The 19,661-nt window shown below is 33.6% G+C and overlaps 1 protein-coding gene across 11 annotated transcripts in view; it reads left to right on the forward strand.

Moving 5' to 3' along the window:
• GLI3 (GLI family zinc finger 3) overlaps nt 1-19,661 on the forward strand; it is a 402,298-nt gene that overhangs the window by 362,970 nt on the left and 19,667 nt on the right. For all 11 annotated transcript variants that reach the window (XR_005555977.1, XM_039336712.1, XM_039336715.1 and 8 more), the window contains one exon: nt 19,412-19,561. Coding sequence is in view for 10 of the 11 variants with exons in the window: in XM_039336712.1 (XP_039192646.1) it covers nt 19,412-19,561 (150 nt within the window). In the remaining variant the exon portion in view is untranslated. The remainder of the gene's footprint in view (nt 1-19,411; nt 19,562-19,661) is intronic.

Raw genomic sequence — 19,661 nt, forward strand, 5'->3', positions numbered from 1 at the left:
AATTAGTGTAAGGTCAGTATCTTCTTTGGGTATCAAAGTAATATTAGCTTCAGTCCATGAATCCGGTATTTTTATCTGTGTGAAGACTTCATTACATAAATCTTTCAAGATTGGAGTTATAGTATCTTGTAACGCTACATAAAATTCTGCAGGAACAATCTGGCCAGAAATTATTTGAAATATTGGAAGAATATGGGGATCTGGCAGGTTTGAAAATAAATAGAAACAAAACAAAGATTATCACAAAAAACATGACTAACATGCAAAAAGGAAACCTCGAGGCAAAATTAGGTATACAAGTAGTTTCCAAATTAAAATATTTAGGGATAGTTATTTCAGCTTGCTGCTCATCAATTAAAGAAGACAATTATGGCAAATTGGTCAAGAATATAAAAGTAGATTTAGACCACTGGAAAAATTTACACCTCTCATTACTCAGGAGTGAAAATGAACATCTTACCTAAAATGATATTTCTGTTTCAGAATATTCCAATTCAATTAGACAAGAAATTTTTCAAGGAGCTGAATAAATTAACCTTAGAATTTGTGTGGTCTGGTAAGAAGGCAAGAATAAAATTAAAGGTGCTACAGGATGCCAAAGAGAGGGGAGGTTTAGGTTTCTCAGATTGGGAGCTATATTACCAAGCAGCGGCCCTAACATGAATTAGAGACTGGTTAACCTTAGAAAATAAAAGATGTTTACATTTAGAGGGTTATGACTTTCAGCAGGGCTGGCATGCTCACTTATGGATGGGGCAAAGCAGAAACCACCAATATTTTTTAAGACATAAGGTCCGGCAAGAATTAATAAAAAGCTGGAATATAGTTAAACATCAATATTACACAAAGATTCCGGCTTGGCTATCGCCATTGGAGGCAGTCACATACCCCAATTTGTACAGGATAGACAAAACTATTATATATAAAGACATCTTGATAGAAGAAGGTTATTTAAAACAAAAACAAGAGTTAAAACAACAAGGAATAGACATGGAGTGGTGGTCTTATCTCCAGATACAAGCAAGATACATGAAGGATAAGCAAGAATGGGGAATTAACAGACAAGATACGGGGTTAGATAAAATACTGCTAGGCCTGGAGAGAAAACAAATAAAGAATATTTATAAACACCTGTTGGAACATAAGCTATATGAGGAGCAGGTTAAAGAAACAATGGTGACATGGGCAATAGATCTAGGATATAACATAAATATGGATCAATGGCAGCAAGTATGGGAGCGAAATAACAAAATCACAATGGCGACATCATATAAAGAAAACCTGTATAAGATGGTTTATAGATGACATCTCCCTCCGGCCAGATTAGCCAAAATGTATAACGGATATTCATCTATGTGTTGGAAATGTAAAAAAAGAAAAGGGCACCTTTTTTCATGTATGGTGCACATGTAGAGAAGCACAGATGTAGTGGTGTATGGTGTGGGATTGGGCAATAGAAATGACTAGGCAAAACATTCAATACAAAGAGACATTACTATTAGCAATACTAGAAAAAAAATGTAAATAAAGAGGACACATATTTAATTATCCATATGGTCACAAGCAGCAAGGATATTATTTGCTCAAAAGTGGAAAGCAATGGAAGTACCGAGTGGGGAAGCACTAATAAGGAAAATTATGTATTGAGCAGAACTAGATAGGATAAGTAAAAGATTAAAAAATCAGGAAGAAACAGAATTTTATTGAATATGGAATAAATTTTATACATGGAGGGAAAAAATTGAGATCACAGTAAAGAGATAAATTGAGATAGAGACTAGAAATGTATAGTTGTATATACCGTATTTTCCGGCGTATAAGACGACTGGGCGTATAAGACGACCCCCAACTTTTCCAGTTAAAATATAGAGTTTGGGCTATACTCACCGTATAAGACTACCCCTCTTCCAACGCACACCAAATAAAAATTAAAAAACATCAGATTTGATTTCAATATGGTAATTTTAATTCAAATGCTTATGACATGCAGGTACTTAGCAGAAAAACTGTCATTTATAAACATAAGGCTGTCATCAAACATATAAACATAAAACAGTGCAAGTGGATTAAACTTTTCCTAATTCACTCTAAAGCTGAAAGGAAGGATAAGACAATAAAACCATGGGAGCTGCCATGCTGTTTGTTTTCTAAGCTGTCAACCAAACTGAACTGATGATGATAGGAGGAAGATAAAAAACAATAGAAAGAGCAAGTGCCGGGCAAGTCCCTGGCGAGTCAGCAACGCCCATCATAACTGCAAGCTATTTTTACAGGTTTTGCTTGCGTGACAGTTTCCCTTTAAAAGCCTTCAAAATCATCCTGTTCATCATCTGATATCATAAAAATATCAATGACATCTTGTGGTACATTTGTAAGGCAGTCATCATATGGATCGAATTCCGTATCAGATGGTGTGGTCTCAGCTTCAGCTTCCTCTTCATCTTGCCACAAGTAGTCATCCTCCATACCATCTAATGAATTTGATATGCCACACTTCTTGAAAGACTTGATTACTGTTTCTGCATCAATATCATTCCAGGCTTTTATGACAAACTTGCACAAAACATCCAACTGTGGAGCACGCATGTTTCCTCCTTTTGTGAATGACTTTTCGCCGCTAACCATCTATTCATTCCACTGTTCTCGAATACGATCTTTAAATGGCTTGTTTAGCCACACATCCAGTGGCTGTACCAATGATGTCAATCCTGCAGGAATAACTGCCGCATCTGTGTTTATTCTTGCAAGCCTTTGCTTGGTGCTGGGAGTTAAATGAGCCCTGAACATATCCCACACCAGTAGACTACGTTTTTGAAGAAGTCCACCTGGTCACCTGCTCCATACATTATCAAGCCATAGCTTTACCCCTTCTTCATCCATCCAGCCTTTTTCATTCACATGTACAAAACAACCAACAGGGAACTTGAGTTTCGGCATTGTTTTTCTTTTAAAAATAATCATTAGTCTCAATTTGGCACCATCAGCTGTGCATCCTAGTACCACTGTAAAACTGGACTTCTCATGTCCTGTTGTTTTAATTAAAATTGTTTTTTCACCTTTTTGATGGACAGTTTTATTTCCAACCATATCAAAATTCATTGGAGTTTCATCCATATTTCCAATACTAGTTAACGCATAGCCATGTTTAATGCGCTGTTGTATTACGTATCGATGGAAACTAATTACTTTGCTATCAAGATCTGCAGGTAATTTGTGTGCCATTTTTGTCTTTTGCCTCAGTACCATATTATGCCTTTTCAAGAATCTAGTACACCAAGATACAGTGGCCTTAAATCTGTTGCTGTGATCTGGGTTAGATTTGGCCCACTGAAGTGCAGACAAACATATTTTATTTCGTGTCACTACATAACCATTTTGGCGATGCTCATTCACCATGTCTGCTACATGTTTTTCAAGTTCTGGCCAATGTGGGGTGCCTCTTCTTAATGCACACTTACCCCTTGTCATACTCTTTAACGCTGAATCAATAAAGTTAGTAGAAAAAAAAACCAAAGAGAAAAGTTACAAAATAACCACCAAGGGATGCTGTTTTTTCCCCACCATTCAGATAGGAAGAAAGCAAAAGGAAAAGAGAAAGTTCCAACAATGAATACTAAACTAAAGTTCTAAAAAAAAAAGCAATTAAGGTGGCTTTTCCCAAATAAGATGGTAATAAATCTTCTTTTCCCTCTATAGTGAAACAAGCTGATTCCTTCAATTTAACTGAAGTTCAAAAAATTTTCAAAAATTTTAAGATGCTTAAACCGCCGCTTTTCAGGAGGGGGGAGAAGCAAAAATCCCTCCTCCTCCTCCCTTTAGACGTGCAGCTTTACTTTAAAGGCAGGCAATTTTTTCAAAGGTCCACTTTGCAACAAAGACTAATATTGTCTCACTTGAATCGGTTATTTGTTATCTGAAACAGCTTTACTTTAAAGGCAGGCAATTTTTTCAAAGGTCCACTTTGCAACAAAGACTAATATTGTCTCACCTGAATCGGTTACTTGTTATCTGAAACAGCTGTCTTCTGTGATCTGCTGAAGATGGCGGCGAACATGAAGCTCTCTGCCTTTCTCTCACCAGTTCCAGAGGCTATTCTGAGTTCGGAGAGCCGGCTACCACCGGCTCCCTTTCCTCAAATAGTTCACCTCTCATTGGCCACCCCTCCAGGGTAGCATTCAGCCCTAATGGGCCTGCCAGCAAAAAAAAATTCGGACCCTGGGAATGGAGAGTTTGTATCCCAGAGTCTACAGCCAACGACATCACCGGAAGCACTCCCCGTTGTTCTGTTTAGTGCTCTTGGACTTCGGCTGCAGATAGCTTGGGCTAGACGCTGGCATGCGGCTAACCTTTCTCCTGTCAGGTCAGAGGTCTTCCCCTGGATCAAAATGGAATGACCACCACGTTCTGTGATCAGCGGGGTGCCCCTCTTCCTTTGTCACCTCTTCGGGATGACTTCAGATCCATTTAGGGTCCCCTGGCAGGACAAAAGCAGCTGCAGGATGCGAGATTTCACAATCCCGTGGCCATGCACTATGACGCAAAAACCAGAAGTCTAACAAAGTACACTTTTGATGACAAGATTCAAGGTGGTCTGCCATTCGTTAAGAATACTCTAATATTTTCACTTTTTTATCAACTTAAAGCAACATACAGCAAACCATGCTGAAATACTGGTTTCTTCAGATAAATCAGCACATTCCCTATGAATCGTCTTGAATTTTATAAATAGTGAGAGCAAAGTGTGTTTGTTTTGGGAACTGTATCTGCTGTACCTTTCCTTATTATCCTGGAGACATGCAGCTATTTTCTTCACTTCTCCTCTTTGCTTCATCCAATGATGTTTGATGTCACCTCTTGGCTATGACATTCCCCTTCTCTTTCCAATGGGATAATTATGCTGACTATATTTGTAATTTAATCTGATTTTTTTGGTACCACAATGCTGAACATTGCCGTTCTAACCTCAGAACAGTGTACAATCCCTGCTGGCTTCTCCATTGAGTTATGGTAAGCTCTCATATAGTCTGATCAGACCCCAAAATTGGACCACATGACCTAGGGTGGAAATGGTCTATCTGATGGGTGGAGGTCAAAGGAGGGGCTGGACTACACTCAGTTTCAGAGTAGAAAGCAATTGAAAAGTGAATCAGGATGGGCAAAAATTAAGGAATAATGGTTGTTGTATTTGACTGACACTCAAGAGATCCAGTTTCTACTTGATCTGTAGCCACAACAGTCCACGTATAACTTTAACCCAACCTACCTCACAGGATTGTGGAAAAAATACAGAAAATGGATCACTATGTATGTGAGTTCCTGGACAAAGATGAGCTGTAGACACATGTTTGTGTGCCAGAAAAGGGACAAATAAAGCAATAAAAATATCCAGGCCTTTTTTCATGTACTTTAAAGTTGTTGCTTCTTTAAGACCCATGTGATGAGTTAATGCATTGCTGTTGGATGGGGAAGTAGTGAGGTAGGTTGGGAAACTGACACAGATCATTGAAAATAAAAATCACATAAGTGCAGCAGCAGTACAGCAGCATTCAGTAGTAGTGAAACAGTCACAATTTCCCCAAATTTCATTTCTTTGGGCATTATGGGTCCTGGACTTTTGATACATTCTGTAAGTTAACCCATTTGAGGTACCTTGATTCAAAACTTTTGCCCTTTGCTGCAGTTTCATTTAGGTAAAAGTCAAGACAGTGAGAGTTTTAATAGTATATAGATGAGAGACACAATATATAATCTAAGCAATTTTACTTTGGGCATATACCGTATATGCCGATGTACAAGGCGACCCGGCGTATAAGACGACCCCCGTCTTTGTCGCCTGAGCCACATTCCTAGAACGTCGTCTTATACGCCGGAAACTACCAGTATTTCCGGCGTATAAGACGACTTGGCGTATAAGACGACCCCTGTCTTTGGCGCCGATTTCAGCGCTCGCGGAAGTCGCCTTATATGCCGGCATTTATGGTATTTTTTTTTTAGATTTTCTTCAATAACATCAGAATTGTCTTGTTGGGTTAGCTCAGAGATCTAGCTGAATCAGCATTTCGTTTCTAATAATAACTAACTAGGTCATGCAGGTTTTAGATAGGTTAGTGATAGAGATGATGACAGCTCCTTTTTTTCCCCTGAAGCAAATGATATTTAAACTTCCATTTTACATAAAGTGTTCATAAAGATCTCAATCATCAAGAGATTTATCATGTGGATTTTATCAAATCTTCTTAAAGAAAAAAAACATTTAAAAAAAATGCCTTCTTTTGAGGTTCTAAATCAGTAATGGCAAACCTTTTAGAGACCAAGTGCCCAAACTGCAACCCAAAACCCACTTATGTATCATCGGGTGCTGGGTGGGCATGGTCCATTGGGTGGGTGTGGCTGTGGTGGTAATGGCAGACTGGGTGGGACTAAAAAGTTCAATCAATCAATTCCAACTTTGCGAGATCTTTTTTTTCCCGAGAAGTTGAAATTGATTGATTGATTAAACCTTTTTTTTTTTTTTTTTGCACACAGCAGTGGAGGCCTAAAGTGAAATGGTTTTATAAAACCCAGCTGAAGGCCTAGGACTGGGATGATGGCACGTGTGCCCACAGAGAGGGCTCTGTGTGCCACCTGTGGCACACGTGCCATAGGTTCGCCACCATGGTTCTAAACCATACAGCTCCTTGGCTGATTAATTTTGTCCCAAAGAGGAACCAATAACATTATCAAGTTTATAATAATATAAAAGAAACAGATATATTTTCCCCATAATCATAATACAGAATGACTGCACATCAAAAAAAATTGTTAGAAAAAAAATCCTTCTGATGTTCTTCCTGGTATGTGACATTTCATGGATATAATAAGGTTTAAAATATTATAAATTGAACTTTGTAAATCCTTATTACGTTTCATACTAAAGCTTCGGGTTTTATATAATACTCTTATTTCAGCAGATTCTTTACTTTATAGACTAAAATCTAGTGATACACATTCATAACCTAGACCTAGACCATGGGAGTCAAATATCCCATGAAAAATATAAAGATAATTATCAGAATATAAAAACCTGTAAGTATATCAGAATATACTTGGGTATACATTAAATGAACTTAGAATGTCTCCATAGTTTTTGTCAGGGAGGTAAATGATGGCTACAAGAATAAATATTTAAAGACATAGGGAAAATGTATTATAATGATTTGCTAGTTTATACATTTGAATATATTCTCACTTGTTATAGTAGATATCAAGCTGCTTAATAATCTCCTATTTAATTGTGCACTTGAATTTAGTTTGTAGTTTAGGTATAGTTTCTAAAATTTCTAAAAAGCTGAGAATACATCAAAATCAATATGAGAATGAAAAAGAAAAACCATTGATTCCTTTGTTTCATCAGAATCTACTTCTGAGATTCCTTATGATCTTAGTGAATCTGATGATTGTGGGGAAAAAAATCAGAATCTGCTAACAATTTTTCTGCTAACATATTTTATTAAAAAGCATAAACTTTGATGGGGAAAAATGTTTGAAGTTTTCTTTCATCAGACCTCTGACTACAGAATATAGCACCCCTGAAATGTTTTAGAGAAAATATTATTTCTATTTCATGTACTCCAGTCTTTTTTATTTGCATGGAGATAATACAAAGCTGAGTTTACTGTCCTTTACTGGCACTGTACAGCTTTATTTAAAGTTTTACCCTTGAATATAACTATAATTTAACTAGTAGGCACATAGACTCAAACCCAAGAATTTACCATATATCAGTATTTGAAACATGAACTAGACAGCCATCTAGAGGCTTTGTTTGTTATGTTAGAAATTGTTTATATTATTAAATGTCTGTATGATACAGTTGCTACAGTTGTTCAAATAGGCACAGAAGCATACTCTCTAGTGAAAAGGATAAACAAAACATCAAAATAAAAATTCCCTTTAAAAAGCTATGTAGATAATTATGCATAGATCAGCTAAAAAAATCTTTTCTGGAGGAAAAAAAAGTCAAGATAAAGTTTTTATATGCAGGATTTGAGTAAATTTGCCTCTTATTCAACAGGAACATTTTAAAAATTAAAAAATGTTCTGTTATTTGGGATTAAATGTCGACTTATATTTTAAGGTTTGTTTATTTAGCCTTGGCTAAGTGAAATAGGCAAGCCAAAAAAGGAGATTATGGTTTCATCTTGCAGACATTATATTCCTCAATCTTTATTTACAAAGTGCAAGAATGATTAAAGGTAAATAAAAGAGAATACTTGAGAATATACAGTATATCTAGTATAAGTCTCTTGCTTGAATAGGAGGATGAATGTTTTTTCTTGTATTAACATGTAGTATTAGTAGACAAAATATACAACCCTAATATGTTGTTTAAAATAGACTTACTTTTAAAATACATTACTTGTATCTAATGATATATTTATAAGTGACAATACTTAACAAGGCTACAGATTCTTAACTTTTTCTAGCAAGAGTAGTAGTGACATAATTATTTCCCCTAGCTCTCTCTTTTTAAAGACTGGGAATGTTCTTCCTTTTTATAGCATTTTATACTTAACCATACATTTTTCTCTACCCTCCAACCTTTATACAATAGTGCTTAAAAGTCTGTGAAACCTTTTGAATTTTCAGTATTTCTGCATACATGCTGCATGACCTAAAACATGATCTGTTCTCCATAAAGTCATAAAAGTAGATGAAGAGAATTCAATTAAACAAATGAGTCAAAAACATATTTGTTCATTTATTTAATGTGAAAAATGATCCAAAGCTACATATTTGTACATGGCAAAAGAATATGAACCTTTTCTTTCAGTAACTGGTGTGCTCTCCTTGAGTAGCAATAACTGCGACTAAACATTTCCAATAACTATTGATAAATCCTGCATATTAGCTTGCAGGAGTTTTAGCCCATTTCTCTGCGTAGAACAGCTTCAACTCAGGGATATTCATGCATCATCTGCCTGCTTTAGGTCTGTCTACAATATTTTTATAAGATTAAGTCAAGATTTTGACTTGGCTATTAAAAATATTAATTTTCTATTGCTTTAACCATTCTTTGATGGTGCAACTTGTGTCTTTTCAATCATTGTCTTGCTGCATAACCCACTTTCTCTTTTTTTTATAAAGTTTTATTAATTTTTTAACAGAATTCAATCGTAATCTTCAACAAAAGCATGTTTTGTCTGAGTATCTTATTCACTAATACAAATTAAATTCCTAATCCCTAATTTTTTTCTCTAACCATTGATAAAATAGGTCCCAAGTTTGAAAATATTCTGTTTCTTCTTTTTCTTTCAACCTTAAAGTAAGTCTGTCCATTTCCGCATAGTCTAGTACTTTTTTGATTATTTCTTCTTCTTTTGGTATTTCTTCATTCTTCCAATATTGTGCAAATATAATTATTGCCGCTGTTAACACATGTAGAATAAAATATGTACTTCGCTTATCAAGTTTGTCTGGCATTATACCCAGTAAAAAAAATTCAGGTTTATAGTCTATGTGTTTCTCTAACATTTTTTTCTAATCAAGTGTGGATTATTGTCCAATATTTCCTTGCTTTAACACATGATCATCACATATGAAATAAGTACCTAGTTCAAATCAAATCAATTTATTATTACAGCTGAAGGCCATCACATAAATTAAATATTCAAATAAAACAAAACTAAACAGAATCAACACAAGAAGACATAGCAATATATTACCATTAATGATGTAATTCTGCCTAGCTTTACAGACAGTATAAAAAAAACTAGCTAGCTTCAGAAAAACTGAATCATACTGACCTGACAATAAAAATACATTGACTATAGTCTAATGCTGGATAAAAACACGTAATAAAATTGATATAAAAGATTATTAAAAAGATCTAAAATGTGTATTTATGTTTCTGGCAAATCCCCAATGCAGCTGTGCAGAATCTAGCCACCAGCGCCATGATCACTGCCTGCTCATCCTTAAGTAGCCACTGGAGATAAAAACTTTCCAAACAACCAGGATACCTATCAATTATGGGGAGGATATGCTTTTTTCCAATTAGCTCTATAGAAGGAACATCGAAGGAGTATGTGTCCAATGGTCTCCACCTCTCCTGAGTCATAGGAGCAGAGTCTTTCTGCCAATGGAGTCTTTTTATACTTGCTGTACAGGACGGCCGATGGAAACACATGGCACTGTGCAAGCGAGAATGTTTTCCAGTGATTTACTGACTCCAACTGACTAAGATACCTGGCAGGTGTAACTACATATCTAGCTCCAGAAACAGTGGAGCTATACCTAAGTCTGCTTGCCTCTTCATGTTCTCTACCCTTTGACGCAAGGTTTGTTTTGCTTGGTCGTAGTCCAGTTTGAGAATTGAGACTGACGAGAAGCCTAGTTTGGCAAGGTTGGACTCGACTGTCTTGATCCATGAAGAGGAGAACTTATCTTGAAGAATTAATGGAGCAAGGCCTTGCGGAAAGCAATTAAGCCCTTGCCAGATGTTAAAGAAAGCTATACAGATTCTTGCTTCGACTTTTATCAATCCTGTCTCCAGGTGCAGAAGTGCATTCGGGACACAGCGCGGCATCTGGAGAATTGTTCTGATAAATTTGGATTGAACTCTTTCCAGTGGTGTAAAACACGAAACTGAGGGTCCAAGCAAGGTCCCATAGAGAAGCTGTGCTAGCGACTTGGCCAGAAAGAGCTTAATTGCAGCTTGAACATAGTGTCCTCCCTTTGTGCAGAAAAAATTAAGAATGGCATTCGCTAATCGTTGGCCAGAGGCAGCCACATATTCTCCATGGGCTTTTTGTGAGCCAGTTCAAGTTCTCTGTAGGGGCATTTGTTGGAGGATAGTTATAATAATTATTATTTGATGCATTAGATTGAGTAGTTGTCCATTTCCTTTGGCTTCTTGTAGCATTTTCAATTTAAATCTGGCTTTCTTTCCTTGCCAGATAAATTTTTGAATTAGAGACTTTAAATCGTAAAATAATTTTTTCTCCAGTTTTATAGTTATCATTTGAAACAAAAATAGAAATTTTGGTAATATATTCATTTTCACCGTAGCAATTCTTCCTAACATTGACAGTTGCAGATTCTTCCATTTTTCCAAATCAAGCTTTATTTGATTTAACAATTTAGTATAGTTATCTTCTTTTATTATTGAACATCTTGCTGTCAGATATATTCCCAAGTATTTGACCTTCTTGACTGTTTGCATTTCTATTTTTTCTGATAATTGCTTTTTTTGTTTATCTGTGAGATGTTTAACTATCACTTTAGTTTTTTCTCTATCTTTAATCCTCTATCTCTCCAAATTTTTCTATCCTTTAATTTCTGGATCTTGCCTAATGTTTCTGTTTAAAACTTATGTTTCTTTTTAAAAGTTAAGATAAATAGCAGTGAGGATAATGGACATCCTTGTCTTGTGCCTTTTCGTATATCAAAATTCTCGGTATAATCCCCATTTACAAATTGCTGTTTGTTTCTGATATATTGTCTGCATTGTATTTATAATGTTTTGACCAAGTCCATTATTTTGAATCATAAATTGCCAAGAAACATTATCAAATGCTTTTTGGGCATCTAAAAATACTAATGCCAGTTGTTTCCCTGGATGTAGTTCATAATATTCCAATATGTCTAGTATTACCCTCAAATTATTTTTTATTTGTCTCTTTGGAAAAAATCCGTTTTGATCTGGGTATATAAATTCAATCAAAAATCTTTTCAGCCTCTAGAGGGAGTATCTAGGGGAGTAAATTTGGATAAGATTTCTTATAAGGAATTACTTAGTTTGGTTGGGCAGCATTGGCAATTAAAGCCTTTAACTGAGTTGAAGCAAGAAAATATTGTATATTCTTGGTTTTATTATAACCAATTGTTATTGAGGTGGAGTATAGATCAAAAGGTTGGAATTATTTTAGAGGATGTGAATTTGGTAAAACAGATTAAAGATCAAAGTCGAGCTCATATAAAAAGAATTTATAATGTCTTAATAGAATTGGATTCTGAAACAGAGTTGGTTAAAGATTGTATGATCAAATGGGTGCAAAATATTCGAGAGCCAATTTTATTGGATACATGGGAGACAATTTGGGTTAGAAATGTAAAATTTACTCAAGCACAAAATTTGAGAAATTTTTTTTATAAAATGTTTTATAGATGGCATTTGGATCCCCAAAAGTTGTCCCGCATGTATCCGAATTTACAACCTAAATGTTGGAGATGTGGAAACTTAGATGCAACCTATTTCCACATTTGGTGGACTTGTAAAGATATTAAAGCTTTTTGGATTAAGATTTGGTGGAATATTCAAAAGATTTTTAAGAAAAAGATTAAGTTTACTCCGCAATTATTTTTGTTGGTTATTACTATAGATTTTGATGTTAAAGAAATTAATTTGATGTTGAACCTTATAACAGCTGCAAGATTATTGGTGGGGCAATATTGGAAGAAAAATTTGTTGCCTACTTTGGAAAAATGGATACTTAAAGTGTCTAATTTAGCAGAAATGGCAAAAATCTCCGCCTATTTGAAGGACCATTCACAAGAAAGATATATTATGGTTTGGAGAAAATGGATTGATTATATTCAGAAGAAATATGAAGTTGAAAAGTATTATCTTGCTTTTGAGTAGATTTTAGATAATTATTAATAGTTTTAATTATATTATTATTTTTGACTTAATTTGTTAATATTTGTATTGAGAAGGCGTTAAAGTGTCTTATGGTTTTGATTGATAGTATAGTTAGTTTATGTTAGTTGGATTATATTTGTTTATTAGTTTGTTTTACCCTGTAATCAGCTCTGGGAAGTGGGGGATGGGGGGATGGGTGGGGGGGGTTTATATTGTAATAAATTTATAAAACTTTTAATAAAAAAATTTTTTTCAGCCTCTCAGCTATTATTGAAATGAAGATTTTGTAGTCCACATTTAATAGTGATATCGGTCTGTAGTTTTTTTTATCTGAGTCAAATCTGAGTCCTCTTTAGTATCAAAATAACATTTTCTTCTGTCCATCTATTTGGGAGTTTTGCCTCCAATAAAAGTTTGTTACATACACGGTAAACTTAATGTATCTTGTAAACATTTATAAAACTCTGCCGGGAGTCCATCTGGTCCCAGTGTTTTTTCATTGTTTTGTCTTTTTATTGCCTCTGTCAATTCCATCATTGTTATTTTTTTCATTTAATATAGTCTTGAAGTTTTCTGGAATTTTTGGTAAATTATTTTCTTCCATATATTGAGACATTTTTTTCCCATGAAGTTTCTTCCTTAACATACAGTTTCTCATACTATTCTTTAATTATATTTTTATTGCTTCATTTTTAAGTTGTAAACAGCCTTTTTCATCTACTAAATTTTTCTCCTTCTGTTTTTAAAGTTTATAAGCTAACCATCTTCCTGGTTTATTTGTATTTTCAAAAAATGTTTGCTTTGCCCTTTTAATTTGCTGTGCCAATTTTACTGATTCTATTAAATTTAATTTATGTTTTATTATTTCCATTTGTCTTTTCAATATTTTCTTTTGTGGGTTTATTTATAGTTCAAATTCTATTTTTTAAAATTCTTCTCTTAACAACTGACATTGTTGTCTCTTTTCTTTCTTTATATTTTTTGCCGTGTATGTTATCGCTACGCCTCGAAAATATGCTTTGGCTGTATCCCATACATTTTGTAATGCTGTATCTTCTTTTTTATTTTCTTTGAAGAAAAATTCCATTTCTTTTGTGGCTAATTCTATGAATTCTTTCTCTTTTAATATAGATTGATTCAAAGTCCATCTTAATTTTTTCTGGATTCCTTTCCACACAATTTTTAAAGGATTATGATCTGCCCAAGTATCTAATTCTATTTCAATTTCCTGCATATTAACCCTTAATTCAGGCGTCATCCAAATCATATCAATTCTAGAACAAGATTTATGACTAGTAGAATAAAATGTATATTGTGATTTTCCTGGGTTCGTTTCTCTCCAATTTCCTCTATCATGTTAAAAAAAAGGCTTAGGTAATTTTTTTTCCCTCTTGTTTCCCTGATTTACTGCTTTTATAATCTAATGTCCCATCTACTATTGCATTGAAATCCCCAATTAAGCATATATTTTGATATTCCATTTTTACTATTTTTTGTGAAGGTTTTGATAAATTTCTTCTTGTTTGTTATTTGGTGCATATATTGCTATCACAAGTATCTGTTTTTGATTTTAGAATATTTCTACCATTAGTATTCTTTCTTCTTCATCTATATAAATCATTTTGGAATCTATTGTCTCTTTAATATATATAACTACTCCTTTTGTGTTGAGCTGATGTGTAATAAAGTTTTCCAAGTTTTGGATTTTCCAAAAAATTTATTATGTTTTTTTATGTATTTCTTGTAAACAAATTATATCAATGTTTAATTTCTGTAGTTGTTTGAAAATTATTTTTCTTTTTGATGGGGAGTTCAGTCCATTTACATTCACTGAAAAGATTCCATTTTCCTTCTCTATTTTGATTTACTTATATTTAGGTCTTCTTGATCTCGTAATCCTCTGCTCTCTTACTGTTTCCTCATCTTCTTGATTCATCTTCTCTTTTGCTTCTTCTACTTGTATAATTGTTTCCTCTATTGTTTGTTCTGTCTGTTTCTGGCTTTTTCCATCCTCTTGTTGATATCGTGTTCTTTCTCCCAGAAATGCTCTATATCTTTCATCAAAATCCTCTGTCTTCCACACTGAATCCACTCGGTATCTTGTATTATTCCAATTGATTAGAATCCCTTTTGGCATCAGCCATCTAAAATTTACTCCTTTTGCAATCAGCTTTGTAGTCAGGAAATAATATTGTCTTCGAGTATCCCTTATTCTTTGGGAAATCTGTTTTAGAATTACTATTTCTTTATCTTTATATTGTAATGGGTCATTTCTGACTCTTCTTAATATCTCATTCCTTGTTGTTTTCTTCATAAATTTTACATGGACTTCTCTGGCAATTTGTGTTTCCTCATGTAACTCAAATTCATTCTAAATATTTTATCCACTTTTTGTTGCATCTCCAATCTTTCAATTTTTAGGGCCTCTGCTAATAGATTAATAATCACTTCTGATTATTCTGATCTTTAATCTTTGGGTATGTTCTGAAATCTCAAATAGTGTTCAGCTTTCTCCATTTCCAAGGCAGCGACCGCTCCTTCTAAGTTGATTTGCTTGTTTTAATCCAGTGGTTCTCAACCTTCCTAATGCCGCGACACTTTAATATAGTTCCTTATGTTGTGGTGACCCCCAACCATAAAATTCTTTTCGTTGCTACTTTATAACTGTAATTTTGCTACTGTTATGAATCGTAATGTAAATATCGGATATGCAGGATCCAACTCTAGAGTAGACTCTAGAAGATAGAACCATCCAACAAAAGGAATTCCACAACTACAGGTAGTCCTCAAGATAGAAAATTTTACAAACGTAATTAAAACAATTTATCATAAACAAACAGTAAAATAATTGTAATTGGAGATTTTACAGAAAACTTTGACATTAAAAAAGGCACAAGACAGGGATGTCCACTATCTCCACTATTATTTATATTAACACTGAAAGTATTGAATAGAAATATCAGGCAAGATATAGAAATTAAAGGATTGGAGATAAAAGATGAAAAATACAAACTACATGCATTTGGTTTTCATATTAGAAGAACTGCTTGAAACAGTTGAAAAAATTGTTCAATTGTTTATTGAAAAAATAGAAGAATTTGGAGAAGTGGCAGGGTTGAAAATAAATAGAGAAAAGACTAAAGTCTAACTAAAAACTTAACAGAAAAATAAAAAAACCAACTAGCAAAAAAACAAACCTTCAAATAGTCAAAAAAGTTAAATATTTGGGAATTTATTTAACAATAAGATGTGCAATAATAAAAGAAGACAAGTATGTAAGATTGTTAAAACAAATAAAATTGGATTTGGAAAATAGAAAACTTTACAACTTTCAGTGCTGGGGAGAATAGCAACAGTGAAAATGAATATCTTACCAAAATACTCTTTTCATTTCAAACATTTCAAATATAAGACTGGGAAAAACCTTTTTTGATGAACTAAATACAACAATATTGAAATTTATCTGGCAAGTAATAAAAGCTAGAATTAGACTGAAAATGCTACAAGAAGCGAAAGAAAGTGGAGGACTTGGACCTGGAGACTTGCCAGACTGGACGCTATACTACCAAGCAACTCTATTAACATGGCTAAAAGAGTAGATAATGCTTAGTGGTAAAAGACTATTATACCTAGAGGGGCATGACCTACAACTTCTGTGGTATGGGAAGAATAAAATACATAGATACTTTCAAAACCACTTTGTAAGAAATGCACTTCTTTTAGAATGGGAAAAAAATAAAAGCAAAAATTTATATTAAAATACCTGGATGGCTTTCAACAATGAAAGCATTTGCTTACCCAAATTTAATCAGTTAAACGAGAAAGTTGTGACCTGTAAAGATATTTTGGACAATGAAGGGAAATTTACAAGAACAAGGTATTGATCTATCATGGTGGCCATACTTGCAAATTCAAACGAGATATGAAAAAGATGCTAAAAGAATAGAATTTTATAAAGCACAAACCAGATACTGCTAAAAACAGATGAAAAATTGATTACGAAAATCTATAAATACTTGTTAAACTTGAAGATGGAAGAGAAACAAGTAAAAGAAGCAATGATAACATGGGCAAAGAATTTTGGACATAATATAGAATTAGAAAGCTGGCAAAGATTATGGCAAAGAAATGCTAAATTAACGAAAGCAGTGGCTTACAAAGAAAACTTATATAAAATGTTTTACAGAGAACATCTATCACCGGTGAGATTAGCGAAAATGTTCAAAAATACATCAAACAAGTGTTGGAAATGTAAACAAAAACCAGGTACTTATTATCATATCTGGTGGACATACCCTTAAAGCTAAAAGATTTTGGTCAAAAATACACACGTGGTTGGAAAAAAATGAGTAAAAAACATATAACTTTCAAGCCAGAATTGTTTCTGTTAGGCCTAATAGGAGGCAGCTACGAGAAAGATTGTATATATCTAATTTTATATGTATTAACTGCAGCAAGAATTGTATTTGCCCAATATTGAAAAAATGAAAACTTACCAACAGAAGAACTAATTAAGAAAATTTTAGATTGTGCAGAAATGGACAGATTGACATTAAAGATAAAAGAGAAAGAAGATCCAGTGTACTTTAGAACATGGGACAATTTTTATCAATGGCTAGAAAAGCGAGTAAGAGAGAAAGGAACATGATATGTACTATGTAACATTGAATATATACTAGTAAGAAGAAGATTATTGAGCAATTAATCAATATATTAATTATGATAATATAGAAATTAACTCTTGTTGTTTTTTTAAATACATGAACCCAGACAATATGCTGTTTGCTAAATATTAAAAATGTTATTTTTTTAAAAAAAACTAATCCTAACCTCAACCCTAACCCTAACATTACAAAATTAATAAAATATTTATTTAAAAAGGAAATAAGATGTACATCATGTGCTCAAAATTTAGTTTAATCTATTACCTGCTGTTTTTTATTGTATTGCATTTCAAAATTACTATTATTTGTTTTTCATTGAATATCATTTAAATTAAGATACTTGTGAGAAACCTAACTGAAATCAATGAAATAATTAGCGTGACAATTTTTTCCCATTTTTCAGTTGGACTTATCTATGATTAACTTAATTAAATTTGATGATGGCAATGAGTTTTGAAAACCATTTTCTTAGGAAGGTCACATGTAAACATTATCAGCTAATAAATTCAAAACATATATATATTCTGTTGTTTCTGTTTAGAAATTGGCTCTAAAGTCTTGGTGCACAAATTATCATTCCCAAAATGGGGGTTGGTTGATTTTTACAGGAAGAGAATCATAGTTTTATACAGCTTTAAATACTATTTAATATGCCATTCTTCTGTATTTGGTCTGTAGGTTGCAAGCTGGAGATACAGGGTCACAATAATTCTGTTTTGGGTTTCCTTTCTATAATTTTTTTTTTCAATTTCTTGCAAAGCTATGTGGGTAATCATTAGGAGATTAGGAATACAATTAATTCATATACTAATGAATGCCACCTTTATTTCTCTGTATCAGATAAGACAAGAGGTATTGAGCTGATATTACAGTCTAATAATGAGACTCTCAAGGATTCTCTTGGAATTTACTATGCAGCAGTCTAGGAAATGAGATTCACAAATAGAAACATCCTGAAAGTGGAATTACCACTGTATTCAGTTTGGGTTGATTGTAAGCTTTCTACATAGCTAAAGATACATGGATTTACCCAAGTCTGCCATTAATTTGTGCTTCTGCTTTACTTTTAAGTATCTGGTTACCTTGTCCTGGTCTTGTGGTTTTAAATATATTTTACATTAAAATAGTGTAATGTTTGCATTTGTTGAATCTCAATTCATTTTACCAATAAAAAGAAAGATGGAGGCAAGTAAATATTATTTAATGCTAATGTTATTTTCATTACTTTAATTCTTAAGAATACAAGCCTGGCCTATGCATATACTGATAAGCATACTTGTTATTTATTTATTCATTTAAATGTCTAGGCATTTTATCCCAACCAAAATAGCTATTCTTATGTGATAGCGTTAGAATTTCCTGTCCGTTTTTTCAAAATCATTCTTGAGATTGTATTGCCACAATTCATATTGGTGTGACAGGAGCAAAATAATGTTGTAGTAAGTAGAAAAATTATTATCCTGCTCATTGCAAACTATTGCATACTATGATATACTGCATTTAGATGGACTAAGTAATCAAATATTTGTTTGAATCCTTTGTTCACTCCCAGTTATCATTTGATATTTATCATATCAGTACAGCGGCTCATGAAGGTTCATAATATACTGAGTCAGTTAGAAGAAATATAAAATTAAATTAAGATTTGTCCCATTACTTGCAAAGTGATACTGAACTTGTGGCTCTCCAAGTATTGCTGAACTACAGCTCTCAATACTGCCATGTAGCATGGCCAGAATGAAGAATGCTTGAGGTAGTTGTTCACCAAAATTTAGAGAATCATATTTCTTGTCCTTGTCCCAATGTTCATAAAAACTAATAACACTCATGTAATATGGAAGTAATGGCCTAATCGGTGTTGTAATTTCCAGCTTTAAGCAATGAGATAAAATATCACTTCACTTAGGACAAAAGTTTTAGTAGTCCAGGTTGAGTTGTTAGGCCAGGACAATAGTGCTGTTAGGTGAGGATCTCATGCTTCTCCTGCCCTGCTATGCTCACTTTTACCTCAAGTCCCCTCACCTTTGTTCTTGGCCTCAGAGATATGTAGGTATATAATTGTATGCATGTAAAATAGTGCAATGTGAGTATACAGTAAACAGCACTTTTTTTTAAATCCACATAGCATATAAACAATGATCACATACATGGGGAGAAGAAGGAATTTGTATGTCGATGGCTTGATTGTTCTCGAGAGCAGAAACCATTCAAGGCCCAGTACATGCTAGTTGTACATATGAGGAGACACACAGGAGAAAAGCCACACAAATGCACTGTAAGTAAACACTGTTATAATAAACCAGGAGGCGCTTATTGGTTTGCTTTCTTCTTTGTTTTCTACTATTTGAATGCAGTTTGGTCACATTAAAATTTAC

The sequence above is a fragment of the Crotalus tigris genome, unplaced genomic scaffold, assembly GCF_016545835.1.
Source record: "Crotalus tigris isolate CLP2741 ecotype Arizona unplaced genomic scaffold, ASM1654583v1 scf7180000017666.379230911805:20528666, whole genome shotgun sequence".
Lineage (NCBI taxonomy): Eukaryota > Metazoa > Chordata > Lepidosauria > Squamata > Viperidae > Crotalus > Crotalus tigris.